This window comes from Clavelina lepadiformis, chromosome 4 (genome assembly GCF_947623445.1).
Source record: "Clavelina lepadiformis chromosome 4, kaClaLepa1.1, whole genome shotgun sequence".
NCBI classification, from domain to species: Eukaryota; Metazoa; Chordata; class Ascidiacea; order Aplousobranchia; family Clavelinidae; genus Clavelina; species Clavelina lepadiformis.
In genome coordinates, this window is record NC_135243.1 from 24,446,683 (window position 1) to 24,463,554 (window position 16,872).

Here is a 16,872-nt window from a genome sequence, read left to right on the forward strand (position 1 = left end):
TGAGATCGCTCGAAGTCGTTCGAATGTTGTGCTCTGCTCTTGTTTGAGATCGCTCGAAGGGTTGAGAATGAGAGAGGGATCGATGAAACATTTCTCACAAGAGATGAAGTGGACGAAGCGATCGACAAAGCGTTAAACTGTGAGTTGGGAAGCTCATTGACAGGAATATTTTGCGGCAGCATAATGACAAGAAGAAGCAACTATGACGAAATCATGAGCATGTAAGGTTTATTTACTATTTCGAGCTGTTTTGATTGAAAGTGACCGCGTGCTTTATTATTGGGTTGCGGAAATCCAATAAGAGCTCTGGTTTATAAGAACTTGCGCTTTTTACTTCGTTTGTAAATATGCGAGCCCGAGCAGAACCCGAATCCAAACCCGAACCCGAATCCGAACCCGAACCCGAACCCGAAAGTTACCGATGTGAAATGTCAAAAAGGTCCAGCACGTTGCAAGCGTTTCAAGCTTTAAAATGACATAAATTTGATTGCGGAGTAAAACCGCTTTAAAATGTTACAATTCACTTTTGATTGAGAACACATAAAGTTTTGTTCTAAATGACTTTAGACTTTGCAGCATGAAATTAAAGCCCAGTTTCCTGGAAAGTTGAACACGCTTCATTGTTTATTGAGTAAAATTGTTTAAAGTTTAAACATATTTTAGTATAGATTATGTAGTATATAGCATATGACAATATATCATAAAGATATGCTACATGTTATGAAGTGCTATGCTTTGCAGACCAAATGCTGGCGATGACAACGATGACGGTCATCACCGTGGAGACGACATAGCAAGTGCAATGGGCAACTTGGCTTTAAACGACAGAGTTCGTGATGTTTGTTTATTTTGTAAAACCTAAATCTCCCAACAACGTTTAAATATCTTTTGAACGAGCAGTAAGCCCAGATAAATCTTATTTGCTCTGAGCACCGCCTTTATCACTGTCATTAGCTTCTATTTTGTTTGGAGGTATTCTAAAGATGGAAACTGCGTGTTTGGTAAAAGCAATTTGCGATAACTACAAGGCCACAACTGCAAATAGATCGCAAAGTTTAAAACTCACAATATGTTTGTTGGGATGAATATCCATGTTTTTACTGATTGGATTTAAATGGGAATGATTTTGTTTTATTTTAGGTTATCTTGGGACCTGGAAACCTGCTGGCAAGAACAAATTCTTCATAAAACCGACCAGGAAGTGAAACAACTCAAAACCTTTACTCATGAATCGCCATCTTTAGCTCCATCCTAGAATCGTCATCTGCATATCATAACTTTTATGTATCTTCGCATCTATTAAGACTTCCCATACGAGTTTCTGCTTATTGGTTTATCTTACAACCGTCATTTGATATTCACATATTTTATCCATTTCCAACCAGCACTTTGAACTTATTTATAACTTAACATCAATTTATTGGATTGTAAATGTGTGACCAATAAGTTAACTAAACATTAAGTCTAAATCCAATATACTTGAGTATATAGCATAATAAGTCGCTATTATCAATGTTTAGCATTTGTTTTGTTTGTTGTTTTACATTACAAACGTTTTACATTTGTATTAATAACCACGTAGTATTTATATTTACAACATCTTGCACGATGTGTGTTTTATTACATTTATAAGTGATACTTGTATTTCACTTAAATATTCTTTTTAGTTTGCTTGTATTTATTTAATAGAGAAAGATTTTGTGTACATATCATTCATCTATTGTATGCTGCAGCATTATATTGTGCACCTTGTACATGATAATCACGAATAAACGTAAAAACGTTTAAGAATCGCGCGAACTGAAAGGTTTATTTTGTGTGTTGCGTGAGAAAAGCAGCAGCCTGATGCAGCACGCATGTATGGTTGAGCTTATTTTTTCCAAAAGTGTTTCGTAAAAGCCGCAAAATTGCAATATGTTTGTGACGTACGTGCGGGTAATGATGACGTCAAAATGGAAAAAGAACGTACTTAATGCTGTTTGCCGGCGACAAAAATATCTACTTCAGTGCGTTACAAGATTATTTTGGGTTTATGTATGATCTATGCTTTATACTAGTGAAGACATTTGCTAAATTGTAGCTCATTCGGTGACTAACTTATTTAAGCCGCCTTAGTTCGGTTGTAGCACTCCGTGTTGTTCAAACGCGTCCTTATTTGTAACATTTGTCCTTATTTTAAAGGTCTGTGTCTTAGAAAATATTTTTATGAGAAATTTCCTTATTTTTGCTTTAATTTGAGGGTAGAGGTTATTTCTTTTTTGGGCAGTTTGACCCCTTTAGTATACACAGGCTTGTCCATGGGACATTTTTTTCAGTCCCATCCCATCCCATCCCATAGCAATTCATGCCTGTCCCATCCCATCCCATCCCATGCCATCCCATCAAAATACAATTCAATAAATGTTATTAAATTTATGGAAATTTAAGTCTAATGTCTATTAGAATTGACTACATGTACAAAGAGAGATACAAAACAACAAAATTTATTGACTTTGTTAACTTTAAAGTTCAGAAAAGTTGTCTATCTATGACAATTTATTATCATTGGTACTCATATTCCGAGTCACTGTGATCATTTAGCAAATTTTCAATGCCATGGGAATTGCAATTCGTGCTGTCCCATCCCATCCCATCCAATCCATTTCAGGACATTTCCCATGGGATTCCCGTGGGAATCCCATTCCCATGGACAAGCCTGAGTATACAGTTTTAAGCGAAAGAGATACCAAAATTAAGAACACGCAAATAGCGTCTCGTCTTCTCTTGTTGTGCAATTAAGGTATTATTCTTGTTTCGTTTCCTAGTCGTCCTCATTCTTAAGTCCAGACCGATGGCAACCCTGGCTATGTGCCCAGAAACCCAAGCGATGAATGAACAGACACAATGACCCATTTACTTAAAGAAAGTGACAAATTCACCTTATGAAGGTCACGCAGCACAAAATTGAACGTAGGCGGTTAGGTTAGGAGAGAAGGCCATGCCAAAAGTTGATTTTAACTCTTTAACATTTCGATGTGAGTTAGAATAGAATGTAGACATGACACCTAATTTAAATTTCACAGTTTCTTTCACGGTCTTTACATGAATTGGGCATTCCCCTAATTTAAGAAACGGAGGTACCAGTTATTTTTGAAATGTGGGATACGTACGGTTTTATCTCAAATTTAGAATTAATGTCGAAACGGCGGTAAGAGGTAACGGAATGTAATCAAAGTTTCTAACACTTGACCTGATCTGACCTCACCGTAAATTTTCAAGAGCCACGTTTCCAGTTTACGTTTATATTTATAACATAAATTAATATGTTTATTGGTTTGTAAAGTATAAGGCAATACTGTAGTTGGTTAGTTTTCAAATTATCATTGTTACTGTTGCGTAACTATAACGATTACAGTTTCATTGTTACCGTTATTGTCACGCACTAAATGCAAGAAATCCATTGACTTACTTTTAATAACACTGCTTGAAAGACGACAAGACAAGTGCATGAAAAGATAAACACGAAACCTAGGGTTTAATTTCGAGCTCTTCACTGAAACTACCCAGGCAAGATTTTTCTTAGGTGCAAGATTCGCCATCGACGACTCGCGGTCGCGCATCCTGTTGCTTTGTACTGAAACCGGTATTGTGAAATAAACAAAGGCATTATCTCCAGTGCAAACAATGCGACGGTCAACAACAGCGACAACGACTGACTTGTGAGACAAAAACTTCTCAGTTCCCAAGCTGGGCTAGTGTGAGGTCACGTGACGCACCGTAAGTGCGAGATTGTTAACCAGTAGCGGTCAGCGGGGAATAAAATTATCCGTTACAAATTACAAACACTGATATACCACGTAACCTCAAACATTTGTCCGTTGTTTCGACACAAATGCAACAAAAGGGGCGAGATGCACAGAAAAAAGTTCGTGATTAAAAGTCATTGGTTATTTATTATTAGAAAAAATACAATCCCAGGGTAGAAAATGCCAGTTTACCCGCCATCTTAGGCGTCTATGGTTGTCGATTTGGGCTAAGTTCAGATTATTACGTCAGAACATCTTCGTCAAACTACAAAAATCAGCATCGAATGAACAGTTTTTTTTCCGGTGAAATAGTGACAGCCTTAGATGGACATGACATGCAGCATACGACGGGCTACATATGCGTAGGTCTGCGAAGCTATTTTGTTTTTAGAAAATCGAAAATCGTGGTTTGCTTTGTTTCTATTGGGAAAGATTTTATGCTTAATTTTGACTGCTGAATGTTCTCACCACTGTATTATTATCACAGAACCTTTCTATACACAGCATCTTGCGTAGAATAACGTTTGTATAAAGATCTGCAGCCAGAGAATGACTGAATCATTTCAGCTCGTTTGTTTTAGTTTTATCGCTTGTATTTTTCTACGATTCTCAGTACCGGTTGTCGGAGATCAGGAGTTTAATACCGAAGACATTTTCAGTAAGTGTGAAAATAGAGACTAGATATAGACAAGTTACGACGAGCTCCGAGACTCTGCGTCTTCGAGCAGCTACAATCAAGCAATAATTAATCGAAAGTTTTATGTCTTCTTTTTATGTTTTATATTTAGGATAAGTTTTATGTCATCTTTAATTTCTAGACGAACGGAATTTGGGTTCTTTGCCAAATTTTGAGATGGTTGAAATCGAACAAAAGACAAACGACAAATGGTCAAGCGATTTGAAAACTCAGGTAATTTTATGTTTGTTACGGTTCCCGTGAACATTTCTATTACTAGCAGGGCTGTTACTATGATGGTAGTAGCCGAGCGATTGGATTTATTTACATTATTCGGTAAAGTAAAGGGTTTACCTCGTAATGATGCTAACTGGGTTTGATACCGTGCAGTGCTACAGTTGCACTGTAATTAAGAATTATCATATTATGCCATACTTTAACATGATCACGAGAATTGTTTAAATGTCGATGTTTATAGGCCTTACCTATTTGCAGTAAATACCTGCAGAACATCAAAATGAAAAAAAAAAAAAAACTTAAAAAAAAGGAAAATAACCAATAAAATTTAGTTCGCCTTCCTACCATACTCTGCAGTTTGGACCCAGATTAGAAAGTTTGCTGTTTTGGTTTGGTTTGTTTTCGGTGAAAAACTTCCAGTGGAACAACATTAAACAGCAGCCATTATTTATACTCGCAATTAATTTTATTTTCCTGTGCACTGGGCAAACTTTTCCAGTCTGGTTCAGGACTAGAGCGACTTTGTGACTGCTACATTGTAAAGTAGTAAAGACTGATAATTCAGCATTTTCTCCTACTCTGTGTCATTGCTTGTAAAAGCACAGTTTGTAAAAGATCTTTTATATTTCTTTATCCAACTTGTTAGACCCAGCCAGGCCTACACAAACACCAAGTCACATTTCACGCTTCGGAAAAGTATTTGTTCAAAGATCTTCAGCTAAATGTTGATGTGGTGGATAAGCATTTTTGCGTGACAGATCCAAATTCAGGGCAAGTTTTGTTTCCGAAGCCAGAGGTATTTTAGAAATCACCAATCTTTTAATAATAATGAATTTAGATATAACCTATTTTAAAACATTTTTAGTGTACGTTTAAACTATTTTAGAATGATATTATCATTATTGTCTTAAAATCCAAGAAAACTGAGCTAGTTTAGCCAGAATAGAGCCTGCGGAAGATGAACTGCCGATTGTTAATTAATTTCAACACAGACGTTTACCGACACTTTTTTTAAATTGTTTTATCAACTGAAGTTAATTTTGTTTAATTGTGATGTGACAATGACAGGTAATAATGATATGTTTTAAATGTAGGATTTAAATTTCCGCCAATATACCGGTTATGCCATTCATGGAAACAATGATGTCGGCAAAGCAATCGTTCGTACTGAACCTTTTAGGTATGGAATTCATCATCATTTGAGTGTATTGCTTGTCGCATTAAACTGCTCATCAAGTTTACTCATATAAAGAATTTCACAGAGAGGTTTCTTGAAAACCGCTAATACTATTTTTTCTATTGGGTTAAAATTTTAATTTGTGGAATTAATAATGGTTTCATGATGTCTATGTACACAGAGCTGACATATTCATGGATGGTGATATTGCCGTGATCCGGCCGGTTCTTTACGACAATGGAACTCTTGCACACGTCCTCTTCAAACTTTCAGCTTTGAAGATTCCAGAAGGTGTCTGTGGAACCGACTTGTTAACCAACATCATTGGAAATGAAAAGTTGAATTTTGGGATCAACACAGGTGTGAAATGTTTCCATTATTTCATTCAAACGTACATACTGTAATCACACATATGATGTCTCTTGTGATAGATTTTACGTAGCAGAATAACGTTTTTGTTTATCAGATTTTGATGGAACGGAGAGTGTTGGAAGAAATAAACGAGATGTTTCAACACAAATCCGATACATTCATTTGCAATTTGTGTTTACCCAAAACTTTGTAAGTTTTCACACATTTTTGTCAAAGTCTTATTACAATCAATGTATTAGCGAACGCAGTGTTTGGGTTTGCAATTTAAGTGGGCACATTCGATCGTGTTTGAAACCCGTATTATGATTATAAACTTGTTACAATTTTTCGATCCCTACCCGGTCTCAAAATTCAGTTCCTCAGCTGACAAATGTGATGAGGGTTTTGATTTTTATGCGGAGTTGGTGATGGTAAGGTACTTACCGACCCAAATCAGCAAAGTTTGTACCATCAGCGTATGATGATATTTTTATAGAAGCAATTTTTTCCCTTTTAACTTAAATCATTTTTAACATGAACAGTTGTATTCATTATTTTTTACTGAAACTGCAAACTAACCGAAAGCAAACTCTAAAATTGTTTGGTATTTTTTCGTATGTTACAGAATTTCCTTCCAGATGCAACTGTTTTGAACACGGTCTTTTATTTTGCAAACTACATGGACACCTTATTTCAACCATTGGGCATTCGTACGGTTGTCAGCAACGTTGAGAACTGGAGGTCGAGAGATCAAGTCTTTGTCAACGAAGAGGATCTATATCAGGTCTGTGCTATCATATTCCACCAACTTGCTTTTAGCAAAGTTGTTCATAGGAACGGGATATAGTTGTTCATTGTTGTCTGTCCTGTTGTCTGTCTGTCTTGTTGTTCTGTCTTGTTCATAGTTGTTCATTGTCCGTCTGTCCTTGGATTTGTCTCAGGGTGCCGGATAGCGAGATCGTTTATTTCATGGGCACTGGAAAATATTTTGAATGTTTTTTAAAATAGAAGTAATTTAACAATTAATTTTTCTCTACTTAACTGTAATTTGATTTAGTCTTTATGTCAAATGTCTCTGTCTGCTTCACTACACTGCATTTTTGTCACTGTAGTTTGCTACAGTTCAGTAATCTCATTTTCCATAATAGTTTTAAGGGAATCAAGACTTAAAAGAGAAATAAATCTTTTGCAGACGTTTGTGGACATGACACGCTACAGATCGATTCGTGTCGCTGTTGACCCTCCCACGTCGCCTTGGGTACAATCCGACCACACCATTTACCTCCGTCAGGGGGGGTTGGGTCGTTTTCGGGAAGAAAACGTCACCAACGTTCTTGGGATTGCCCACATTGCTGCAATGTGTCAACCAGAGTCTATCACCTATTCCTCAGTGAATCTCATCTTATCCCGTGAGCTTTGCTCTCATATCATGAACTTCGTTTGTTACGTTTAATTAGTTGGCGACGTCATTGTGGAAAATATACTTTATCAAACTTTTATTTTTGAAATTCATACTTCAAAAGTTTCACATTTTTTGAACTTGCAGATTTATACATTGAACAAAAGCCTCGCTTTCACCCCTCAAGTTTTAACCCATGAGGTTGGCCACAGTCTCGGCCTACGTCACGATGATAATGACCCCAATCAACCTCAACCTGGTCCATGTTTATGTGAAGAAAGTGACAGAGACTGCATCATGTCTGCAAGGCTTCGGTGAGTCTTAACGTTTAGTTAAGCGCAAGCTTTGAAATAGAAACTGAATCGGCAAACGCTGTGAGCATCGAGAATAATTTGCATTATTTTTTTATTCACTAAAATGAGTGGAGAGTTTATTGGAATTCTATTTCATCTTCAGGAGCGATCGTCCGTTTCCTACAGAGTGGTCCAATTGCAGCATCAAGCAACTTAAAGTTGAACTTGAACTATCCACCGGGCAGTGCCTCCTCGATAAGCCGGAGATCGCGTCGTTGATCCCTCGCTCGTCGTGTGGGAATAAGATTGTGGAGGTGGGAGAGGAATGTGACTGCGGTACGGTGCTGGAATGTACAAGGTACGTCTTTAATGTTTTTTCTAGTTTCTCGTTTATGGACTGAACTGTTATTTTTTTCTTACAATTCAGTTTTATATAGAGGTTAAGTTACAAAGCTTTTAATAAAATCATACAAATGCAAAGATTGAAATTAGTTGCTTCTCGTTGTATTTTTTCGAGTCGATGAATATGTTTGATGATAATTAATTAATACAAGACCAACATTTTAGCAAAACAAAGAGTTTAAAACATTAAATTTTTTGTTTTCTTGTGGAAACACTTAGTCGATGTTGCAACCCGGCAACTTGTTTGCTTTGGGATTTCGCGGAGTGCGATTCGGAGGCGTGCTGTCTCTCGCATAAGTGCAAGATTGCTCCACCCGGTACTCAATGCAGGGAATCTCGTGGTGATTGCGATCTGCCGGAATACTGCGATGGACAGAACAAATCTGTGAGTTGAAAAGCTGCCACAAAATTAAAATTGCCTGGAATCTACTTTACTTTAATAACTCTAATTTTGTAGTTTTTAAAACATATGTTAAATAGAAATCGTTTTGCTTAAATTTCATTTTCTAAGTTAGAAATTATTGGATGTAAATTCTTAAACAAACTATTTAAGCTTTGAAATTTAATAATTTAGGTCTTTGCTTAAATTGAGAAAGGAAGTAGCAAGAAATATGAAAGTGACCAACAACTTTTACATTTTTTCAGTGCCCACCGAACCGCTTGGTAGAAGATGGTGGACTTTGCAATAACGGGAATAATCGGTGCAGTGGCGGGATCTGTATTAGCCGTGATCGAATGTGCCAGTTATCGTATGGTCCAGGTTGATGAAAAAATTTCAATCATTTGTTTTTTATTTAAAACATTTCTAACTGCAATATCGAGTTAAAGCTTCAATGATGTCTTCAAGCTGTTCAGTTGTTCTCAATATACTGAGAATTGAATAATACTAACAACAAAATCTTGTTCAAGATTCAAGCTACGCTCATTACTGCGATGTTTTCAACACACTGGGAATTGCTTCTGGCAACTGTGGGGTCAATTTTACTTCAACAACCTCACCATATATTGCTTGTACATTGAGGTGAGATTTTATAACATTCTGGTCTGTTTTTTGTTGTTGGATGATGACAAAGTGTTGTAAGGATCAAATGGTTCCATTAATTTATTGTGTGCATGCAAATATATCACATGTATGCTCAGAGTTTTAGGACTTGGTTGGAAATCAGTATATTAAGTTTTTATTTATGTCAATTGTACGTTTCTTTTTGCTGCAGCAATATTGAATGTGGTAAATTCTACTGCGTCAACCCTTCGTTCATACGAAGTCCCATTGATCGTGATTTGTTTTACCTAACTCCTGCAACAAACGAAATTTGTGTGGTCCAAGTGCGTGGCCCAGATATAGGATTTCTCGACACAACTTACATCAGCGAATGGATGGGTTGTGCTGATAATTCAAAGGTAACTTTCTGCTTGTGACTATTTTAGATGTCAATCTTTTTACAGCTTCACACAATCGGATGTTTTATGACATGTTCGATATCGGATGTAACTTGCTACATTTCGAGAATCATATCATACTGACAAAAATGTGTCATATCACAACGCTGATAATCATGAGTTGGAGTGCTTTCAAATCGAAGTTGTTGAACACCAATCCAAAACAACATGTGATAACTTGCATGGTCGCTTACAAAGCAGACAACTTTATGACGCAATACTGCTCATTGGCCACATACTTTGTGGATGATGTAATGAATTTGTAGTTTGTGACCAGTTTAATGTTTGAAAACTTGCCTGACTTTCCAGATGTGCCATTTGACAGATTCTGTTGTTTCACTTCACATCATGTTACCCCATGTCGCTTATTTAAAAAAGATAAACATGCTACAACTGTACCGAGCAATCACTTGTACTGTAGGGCTCCATGACAAAAATAGATTAAAGGCACCGGTACATAAAATTGGAAGCAGAATATTACTTGGTTGTATTTATATTTTGCCAGGTGTGCAGGAATGCTGCTTGTGTTGATTTCACGTCAACTTGCCCAAACAACTGCAGAGGAAATGGGGTAAGTTGCAGCTGATTAACTTTGTACTTGTATTACCACAAGTGACGTCACTTTGCTGAAAATAAACATCACCTGCTAGTAAATTCCTATCATTGGTGTCGTATTCCGTGGTGGCACAGTAACACAAGAATTATAGTTAACACAATAATTTACAATATATTATTGAAAATTGAAAATTTTATTTGTACAGTAACGATAAATTAATAATAATTCAGTCGTTAGTTGATCATTTACAGGTTTAAGGTTATGGGCAATGTGGTTGCTGCACAGACTTGAAACATTAAGTCGTACGTTAACCTTTTAACACTAATCTTTCATAGATCTGCAACGACAACGGAAACTGTCACTGCTCTGATGGCTTTGCTCCTCCAGACTGCTCCGCTCCTGGTGGTGGGGGAAGCGTTGATAGCGGGCCACTTTCCTGAATGATATAAGTGAGATGCCTATTAAATGGTCACCTATGTGCAGAGGTGGAAAGTCGGTACGTTAAAAGTATCGGTAGAGGTACTTGGCAAAAAATGTACCGACCGTCGCGGTATTCGCTACTGTTTCAAAGAAGTAGCTCGGTACTTTGCCGGTTCCCGGTACATTTTGTAAGCGGTTCCTGTTGCAAGTGCAATCTTTGCGTAATTATAGGGTCTAGTTCAGGGGTTCTTAACGTGTGGGTAATTACCCACTAGTGGGGAATTTGAGGATTTCAAGTGGGTAACGAAACACAATGTTAAATCTGGAATCAGATTTGCGTTGTGCAATCTCAAAAATAGAGCCTGACATTGACTCGATCGTCGATGAAAAGCAAGAACAAAAATCGCATTGACGTTGTTTGAAACTACGTAAACGTTCTTTAATGTTATTCTTCTCATTGAAATTGTTCTTTTTGTTAAATAGCATTGTGCTTTGGGATATGTCACACAGGTCACTAGGATTCATTTTGATTTTTCAGTCAGTTTTAAAAGTATGTGGGGAATATAGGTTTATTAAGTAGCGGAAGTGGGTAATGAAAAGAAAAAGGTTAAGAACCCCTGGTCTAGTTACAGGCTACTTCAGGTGAAAACATAAGTGATTTCACTCCTTGCGACTTTATTAGACGTTTGTAGATTACAACAAGAACAAAAAGCGTTAAAATTGGCCAATTTTAGATTAAATAATTTAAGGTTTAATTGAAATGAAGTTTTTAAAAACATATTTCTCAAAACCTTGAAGTAATCATTTTAAAAGTGCTGATTACCGAAATTGAAACTTTGTGGCTTATTGATACGATATCTCGCAAAATTTGGTTCTTTATGGACCTGACGTACTTTACAACCCTCTTGTTGATGTAACTTTTAATTTGCTCGCGTGATTTCCTGGTGTTTTAGTGCTTTAAGCTCGTCCAGAATTGTAATTTTAGAGTTTTCCAAGGCATTTGATCAACTATTTTATATTTTAAATCAATGTATAATGATACAATCGCGTTATATTTTATGAAAATTACGAAAATATTTGCTATCCACCGACTCTAGAATAATGCGTAAAATTTTTTTACTTGTCTCCGCCCAAACACCCAACCTCAACCCACTGTGTGTCGTCATTTATTGTTTATTGTTTATAAATGTATGTTAGATTAAGTATGTTGACGTTTAGTTGCTAACGACCGGTTAACGGTTACTGACAATGGGTTCGTGCAGTTTAGTTATTCAGATTTAACTAAATGTTAACTTCTCACTTTTACTGTTTGTTTTGTGCTGGGGAGGAATTTATTGTTTATTATCTTCTTCATCTTGCCTTGTTAGATGATATTCATATTTTTTGTCTCACTGGTGTATCAAGAATTCAAAGTATGTTACGTCATAATGATCATTGTTAAATAACATTACACTTTGCAGTTTGATCATCATCAGTGCAACAGATACCGCGACATTTTCAGTTGACCTTCTGCTTTTCGAGACGTCAATTTTGCTATTCCGATCATAGCGAACGACAATGACGTCACAGTGAACACGCGAGTGTACGCGATATTTCGTCTCAACAACGCATATGAAGGTTTCTCTTCTCCATCTTTGAGTTTTGTCCCAACTTCTTCACACGAGCGTTTGAAGACGAAGTCACTCAACGTTCTTTGGCAGCGCACTTTGGCAGCGACTGGTTTCGTCAATCTAGATATTTCTCTGATCTTTATCCTCAATCCTGCAACAGCAATAAACGTCGTCGCCATGACGTCATGCAAATGGAAAAAAGCGCATTGGAAAGTGTCGTCATCATTTATGGACATTTTCGGCTCATCGGAAGATAACTTTTTTATAGAACTGTCAAGCTAATCGAAAGTGACGTCATATTATTTCCAGAAAATAAACCACGTAGTTTATATGATTTCTATATGAAGGACATGTAGGTGAGAGAAAAGCTGGTTGAATCCCTCCAACGGAAGCGGCATTTTGTGACGTCATACTTGATTGATTGTTGTAGTATCGTACTAGGTCAACCGCCGTGTTTTTTAGTTGTACGATTGCACGCTAACACTTTTCGAAACTATACAGCATTTTGTAAATTTTATTTACCTTGATATTTTCAGTTCACGGAGAAACCGATTCAATAAACTTTACTCGTCTTAAATCACCAGCAAATGCTATTTTCTATACCAAAGTATTCTGTGGTTAGACAATAAAGATAATCTCTGTATTGGATAGGAAGTTATGACTGTGTTATGAATAATTCCTTGCTCACATTGCTTCGTCACTTAGTGGTGGGTGGTAAATTAAGAAGCGTATTGTTTCCGCGTTCCAATCTTTCTACAGTGTTAATGGTTTCCACGTATGCAGGTGACAGCACGGAATATATTGCTTTAGTTTATTTATTGCTAGTTGCCTTTCTACAATTTTCAACAGTCATGTTAAGTGATTGGAATTGGTAATCTTGTGTATTGCTTAGTGTGCAGGTGCTTACTTATGAAAGAAGTCGACCAAAATAACAAGCTACTTGCGCGCTTTGATTTAACTAGTTACTGCAGTAACATTTTATGTTAAAATAGTTGGCAACCAGACATGGTTATGTGAGAATATGTCATGGTCGTCATGGTCACCTGCGTTTTGTTGCTGAATTTGTAAAATTGTCACTAAATTTTGTTTCGAGAGGTCTCATGGTTTATTACAACAGTATTACACCGGCTGTCGAACACGCAACTCAGAGTTCTAACTATTCAGCTACAAAGCAGACTCAGAGTTATTGCTTCCGCATTTTCGACCTGGAGATGAAGGCGCTGTCGCGTATTACGTCACAATAGTAATTTCCGTGCAGCGCAAGACGTGATTCATCGACGTGAACCTAGAAGGTTCTTGAGCGGTTGAAAGTTGAAACGTAATCTGCATCAGACTTTGAACAAAAGTTGATATTTGCGAATATTACCATGATATTTATAGAATGTATTAAGACATAAGCAACAATGGACGACATGTTGCGGTAAGCAAGTCAGGTGACTCACGAAAGAAACGTTGTTTAATTAAGCTACGTAACAATTTATCATTATGACGCAACTAACAGTCATAATGCTGTTCGCTGCTCATATTGTGAAAAGACCAAACGTGCGACCTGCTGCCAGGATAATTTATTGCCAAATACGTGCGTTTGTTCGTAGTCTGCTTACTCATTCGCTGCCATCTAAAATCGGTTAAAAGCCAGCCAACCGAGACGTTTTCGAACGTCACAGAGCTTTACGTGCGTTTGTTTGTAACGGTTGAAAGCTAACTAACGTCACGGAGCTGCCGGCATATTTTGACGTTGATGGCATGATTTTCAGAGGCCCCTTAAAATATTGTTAAATGCTCTTTTTAAGTTACCTTAACCCAACTGTTTATTCTTGGCCACTTGAGTAAAGTTTTTATTTACGACGCTGAGAAATCTAAACTATGTTTGACCCGTTACCTCAATAGACAAGTCAGTTAGTTCAATTAGTTGTGAATAATAGGTTTAGTGAAGTAACATGGCCCAGGTGCGTAATATTGATGCATCTGACTTTACTGGCAAAGACCTACTCAAGTTCTTTGAAGCTAAAGTTGACGGAGATGAATGGGAAGCAGGAAATCATTTCATTTTTATCGGTGGTCGATACCAAATAAAAATTGAAGCATATCCTGCACCAACCCAAAAGGGAAATGGAAGACTCTCTGTTGGAGGCCACGCTCACACGTGGGAGACGTTGGAGCCCACTTTGTCAGGTTCTAAGTTTAATAAAAAATATAAAACATTTTTGGAAAACGAACTTAATTCGCCACATGTGAAAGACTTCAAGGAAATGGAGTTCGAATGTTGTGCGCTGCTCTTGTTTGAGATCGCTCGAAGGGTTGAGAATGAGAGAGGGATCGATGTAAACTTTCTCACAAGAGATGAAGTGGACAAAGCGATCGACAAAGCGTTAAACTGTGAGTTGGGAAGCTCATTGACAGGAATATTTTGCGGCAACATAATGACAAGAAGAAGCAACTATGACGTAATGATGAGCAGGTAAGGTTTATTTATTATTTCGATCTGTTTTAATTGAAAGTGACCGCGTGCTTTATTATTGGGTTGCGGAAATCTAAAAATAGCCCGAGTTTAAAAAAATTTGCGCTTTTGACTTCGTTTGTAAGAATGCGAGCCTGAGCCGAGTTGAGCCTAACCCGAACCCGAACCAGAACCCGAACGTTACCGACGTGAAATGGCAAAAAAGTGTAACACGTTGCAAGAATTTCAGGCTATAAAATGTCATAAATTTGATTGCGGAGATCGCAAAAACGTTACAATTTACTTCTGTTTTAGAACCCATAAAGTTTTGTTCTCAATGGTTTTAGACTTTGCAGCATGAAATTAAAGCTCAGTTTTCTGGAAAGTTGGACACGGTTCATTGTTTATTGAATAAAATTATTTTAAAGTTTAAACATATTCTAGTATAGGTTATATAGTACACAGTACATTACAATATATCATAATAATATATTGCATGTTATGAAGTGCTTTGCTTTGCAGATCAAATGCTGGCGATGACAGCGGTGACGGTAACGACAGTGGAGACGACATAGCAAGTGCAATGGGCAACTTGGCTTTAAACGACAGAGTTCGTGATGTTTGTTTATTTTTTAAAGCCTAAATCTCTCAACAACGTTTAAACATCTTTTGAACGAGCAGTAGGCCTAGATATATCTTTTTTGCTATGAGCACCGCCTTTATCACTGTCAGTAGCTTCTATTTTGTTTGGAGGTATTCTAAAGATGGAAACTGCGTGTTTGGTAAAAGCAATTTGCAATAACTACAAGGCCACAACTGCAAATAGATCGCAAAGTTTAAAACTCACAATATGTTTGTTGCGATGAATATCCATGTTTTTACTGATTGGATTTAAATGTGAATGATTTTGTTTTATTTTAGGTTATCTTGGGACCTGGAAACCTGCTGGCAAGAACAAATTCTTCATAAAACCGACCAGGAAGTGAAACAACTCAAAACCTTTACTCATGAATCGCCATCTTTAGCTCCATCCTAGAATCGTCATCTGCATATCATAACTTTTATGTATCTTTGCATCTATTAAGACTTCCCATACGAGTTTCTGCTTATTGGTTTATCTTACAACCGTCATTTGATATTCACATATTTTATCCATTTCCAACCAGCACTTTGAACTTATTTATAACTTAACATCAATTTATTGGATTGTAAATGTGTGACCAATAAGTTAACTAAACATTAAGTCTAAATCCAATATACTTGAGTATATAGCATAATAAGTCGCTATTATCAATGTTTAGCATTTGTTTTGTTTGTTGTTTTACATTACAAACGTTTTACATTTGTATTAATAACCACGTAGTATTTATATTTACAACATCTTGCACGATGTGTGTTTTATTACATTTATAAGTGATACTTGTATTTCACTTAAATATTCTTTTTAGTTTGCTTGTATTTATTTAATAGAGAAAGATTTTGTGTACATATCATTCATCTATTGTATGCTGCAGCATTATATTGTGCACCTTGTACATGATAATCACGAATAAACGTAAAAACGTTTAAGAATCGCGCGAACTGAAAGGTTTATTTTGTGTGTTGCGTGAGAAAAGCAGCAGCCTGATGCAGCACGCATGTATGGTTGAGCTTATTTTTTCCAAAAGTGTTTCATAAAAGCCGCAAAATTGCAATATGTTTGTGACGTACGTGCGGGTAATGATGACGTCAAAATGGAAAAAGAACGTACTTAATGCTGTTTGCCGGCGACAAAAATATCTACTTCAGTGCGTTACAAGATTATTTTGGGTTTATGTATGATCTATGCCTTATACTAGTGAAGACATTTGCTAAATTGTAGCTCATTCGGTGACTAACTTATTTAAGCCGCCTTAGTTCGGTTGTAGCACTCCGTGTTGTTCAAACGCGTCCTTATTTGTAACATTTGTCCTTATTTTAAAGGTCTGTGTCTTAGAAAATATTTTTATGAGAAATTTCCTTATTTTTGCTTTAATTTGAGGGTAGAGGTTATTTCTTTTTTGGGCAGTTTGACCCCTTTAGTATACACAGGCTTGTCCATGGGACA

At 36.7% G+C, this 16,872-nt stretch overlaps 2 protein-coding genes and 1 long non-coding RNA gene across 3 annotated transcripts; all 3 read left to right on the plus strand.

Annotated features, from left to right (window-relative positions):
• LOC143451949 (uncharacterized) lies at positions 1-1,800 on the plus strand. The gene is made up of 3 exons (XR_013114930.1): positions 1-221; positions 742-829; positions 1,141-1,800. It is a non-coding gene; the product is annotated as an uncharacterized LOC143451949 (long non-coding RNA).
• Positions 1,801-4,583: 2,783 nt separating this feature from the next.
• LOC143453085 (disintegrin and metalloproteinase domain-containing protein 19-like) lies at positions 4,584-10,771 on the plus strand. The gene is made up of 15 exons (XM_076954234.1): positions 4,584-4,695; positions 5,345-5,494; positions 5,793-5,878; positions 6,057-6,235; positions 6,342-6,436; positions 6,852-7,010; positions 7,419-7,664; positions 7,773-7,939; positions 8,082-8,276; positions 8,540-8,705; positions 8,966-9,080; positions 9,230-9,341; positions 9,535-9,721; positions 10,266-10,331; positions 10,652-10,771. Exons 1-15 carry the CDS (start codon positions 4,639-4,641, stop codon positions 10,754-10,756), a joined length of 2,085 nt encoding a protein of 694 aa, XP_076810349.1. The 5' UTR covers positions 4,584-4,638; the 3' UTR covers positions 10,757-10,771.
• A 2,756-nt stretch (positions 10,772-13,527) lies between these two features.
• LOC143453380 (uncharacterized) lies at positions 13,528-16,367 on the plus strand. The gene is made up of 3 exons (XM_076954708.1): positions 13,528-14,807; positions 15,309-15,396; positions 15,708-16,367. Exons 1-3 carry the CDS (start codon positions 14,287-14,289, stop codon positions 15,753-15,755), a joined length of 657 nt encoding a protein of 218 aa, XP_076810823.1. The 5' UTR covers positions 13,528-14,286; the 3' UTR covers positions 15,756-16,367.
• Positions 16,368-16,872: the final 505 nt, after the last annotated feature.

Excerpts from the sequence above, each read along its gene's own strand:
- LOC143453085 (XM_076954234.1), top strand. The coding sequence starts at position 4,639 with ATGGTTGAAATCGAACAAAAGACAAACGACAAATGGTCAAGCGATTTG. Across the intron at positions 7,011-7,418 it reads ACGAAGAGGATCTATATCAG|ACGTTTGTGGACATGACACG; the intron begins GTCTGTGCTATC and ends AATCTTTTGCAG. Across the intron at positions 8,706-8,965 it reads GCGATGGACAGAACAAATCT|TGCCCACCGAACCGCTTGGT; the intron begins GTGAGTTGAAAA and ends ACATTTTTTCAG.
- LOC143453380 (XM_076954708.1), top strand. The coding sequence starts at position 14,287 with ATGGCCCAGGTGCGTAATATTGATGCATCTGACTTTACTGGCAAAGAC. Across the intron at positions 14,808-15,308 it reads TATGACGTAATGATGAGCAG|ATCAAATGCTGGCGATGACA; the intron begins GTAAGGTTTATT and ends TTTGCTTTGCAG. Across the intron at positions 15,397-15,707 it reads ACTTGGCTTTAAACGACAGA|GTTATCTTGGGACCTGGAAA; the intron begins GTTCGTGATGTT and ends GTTTTATTTTAG.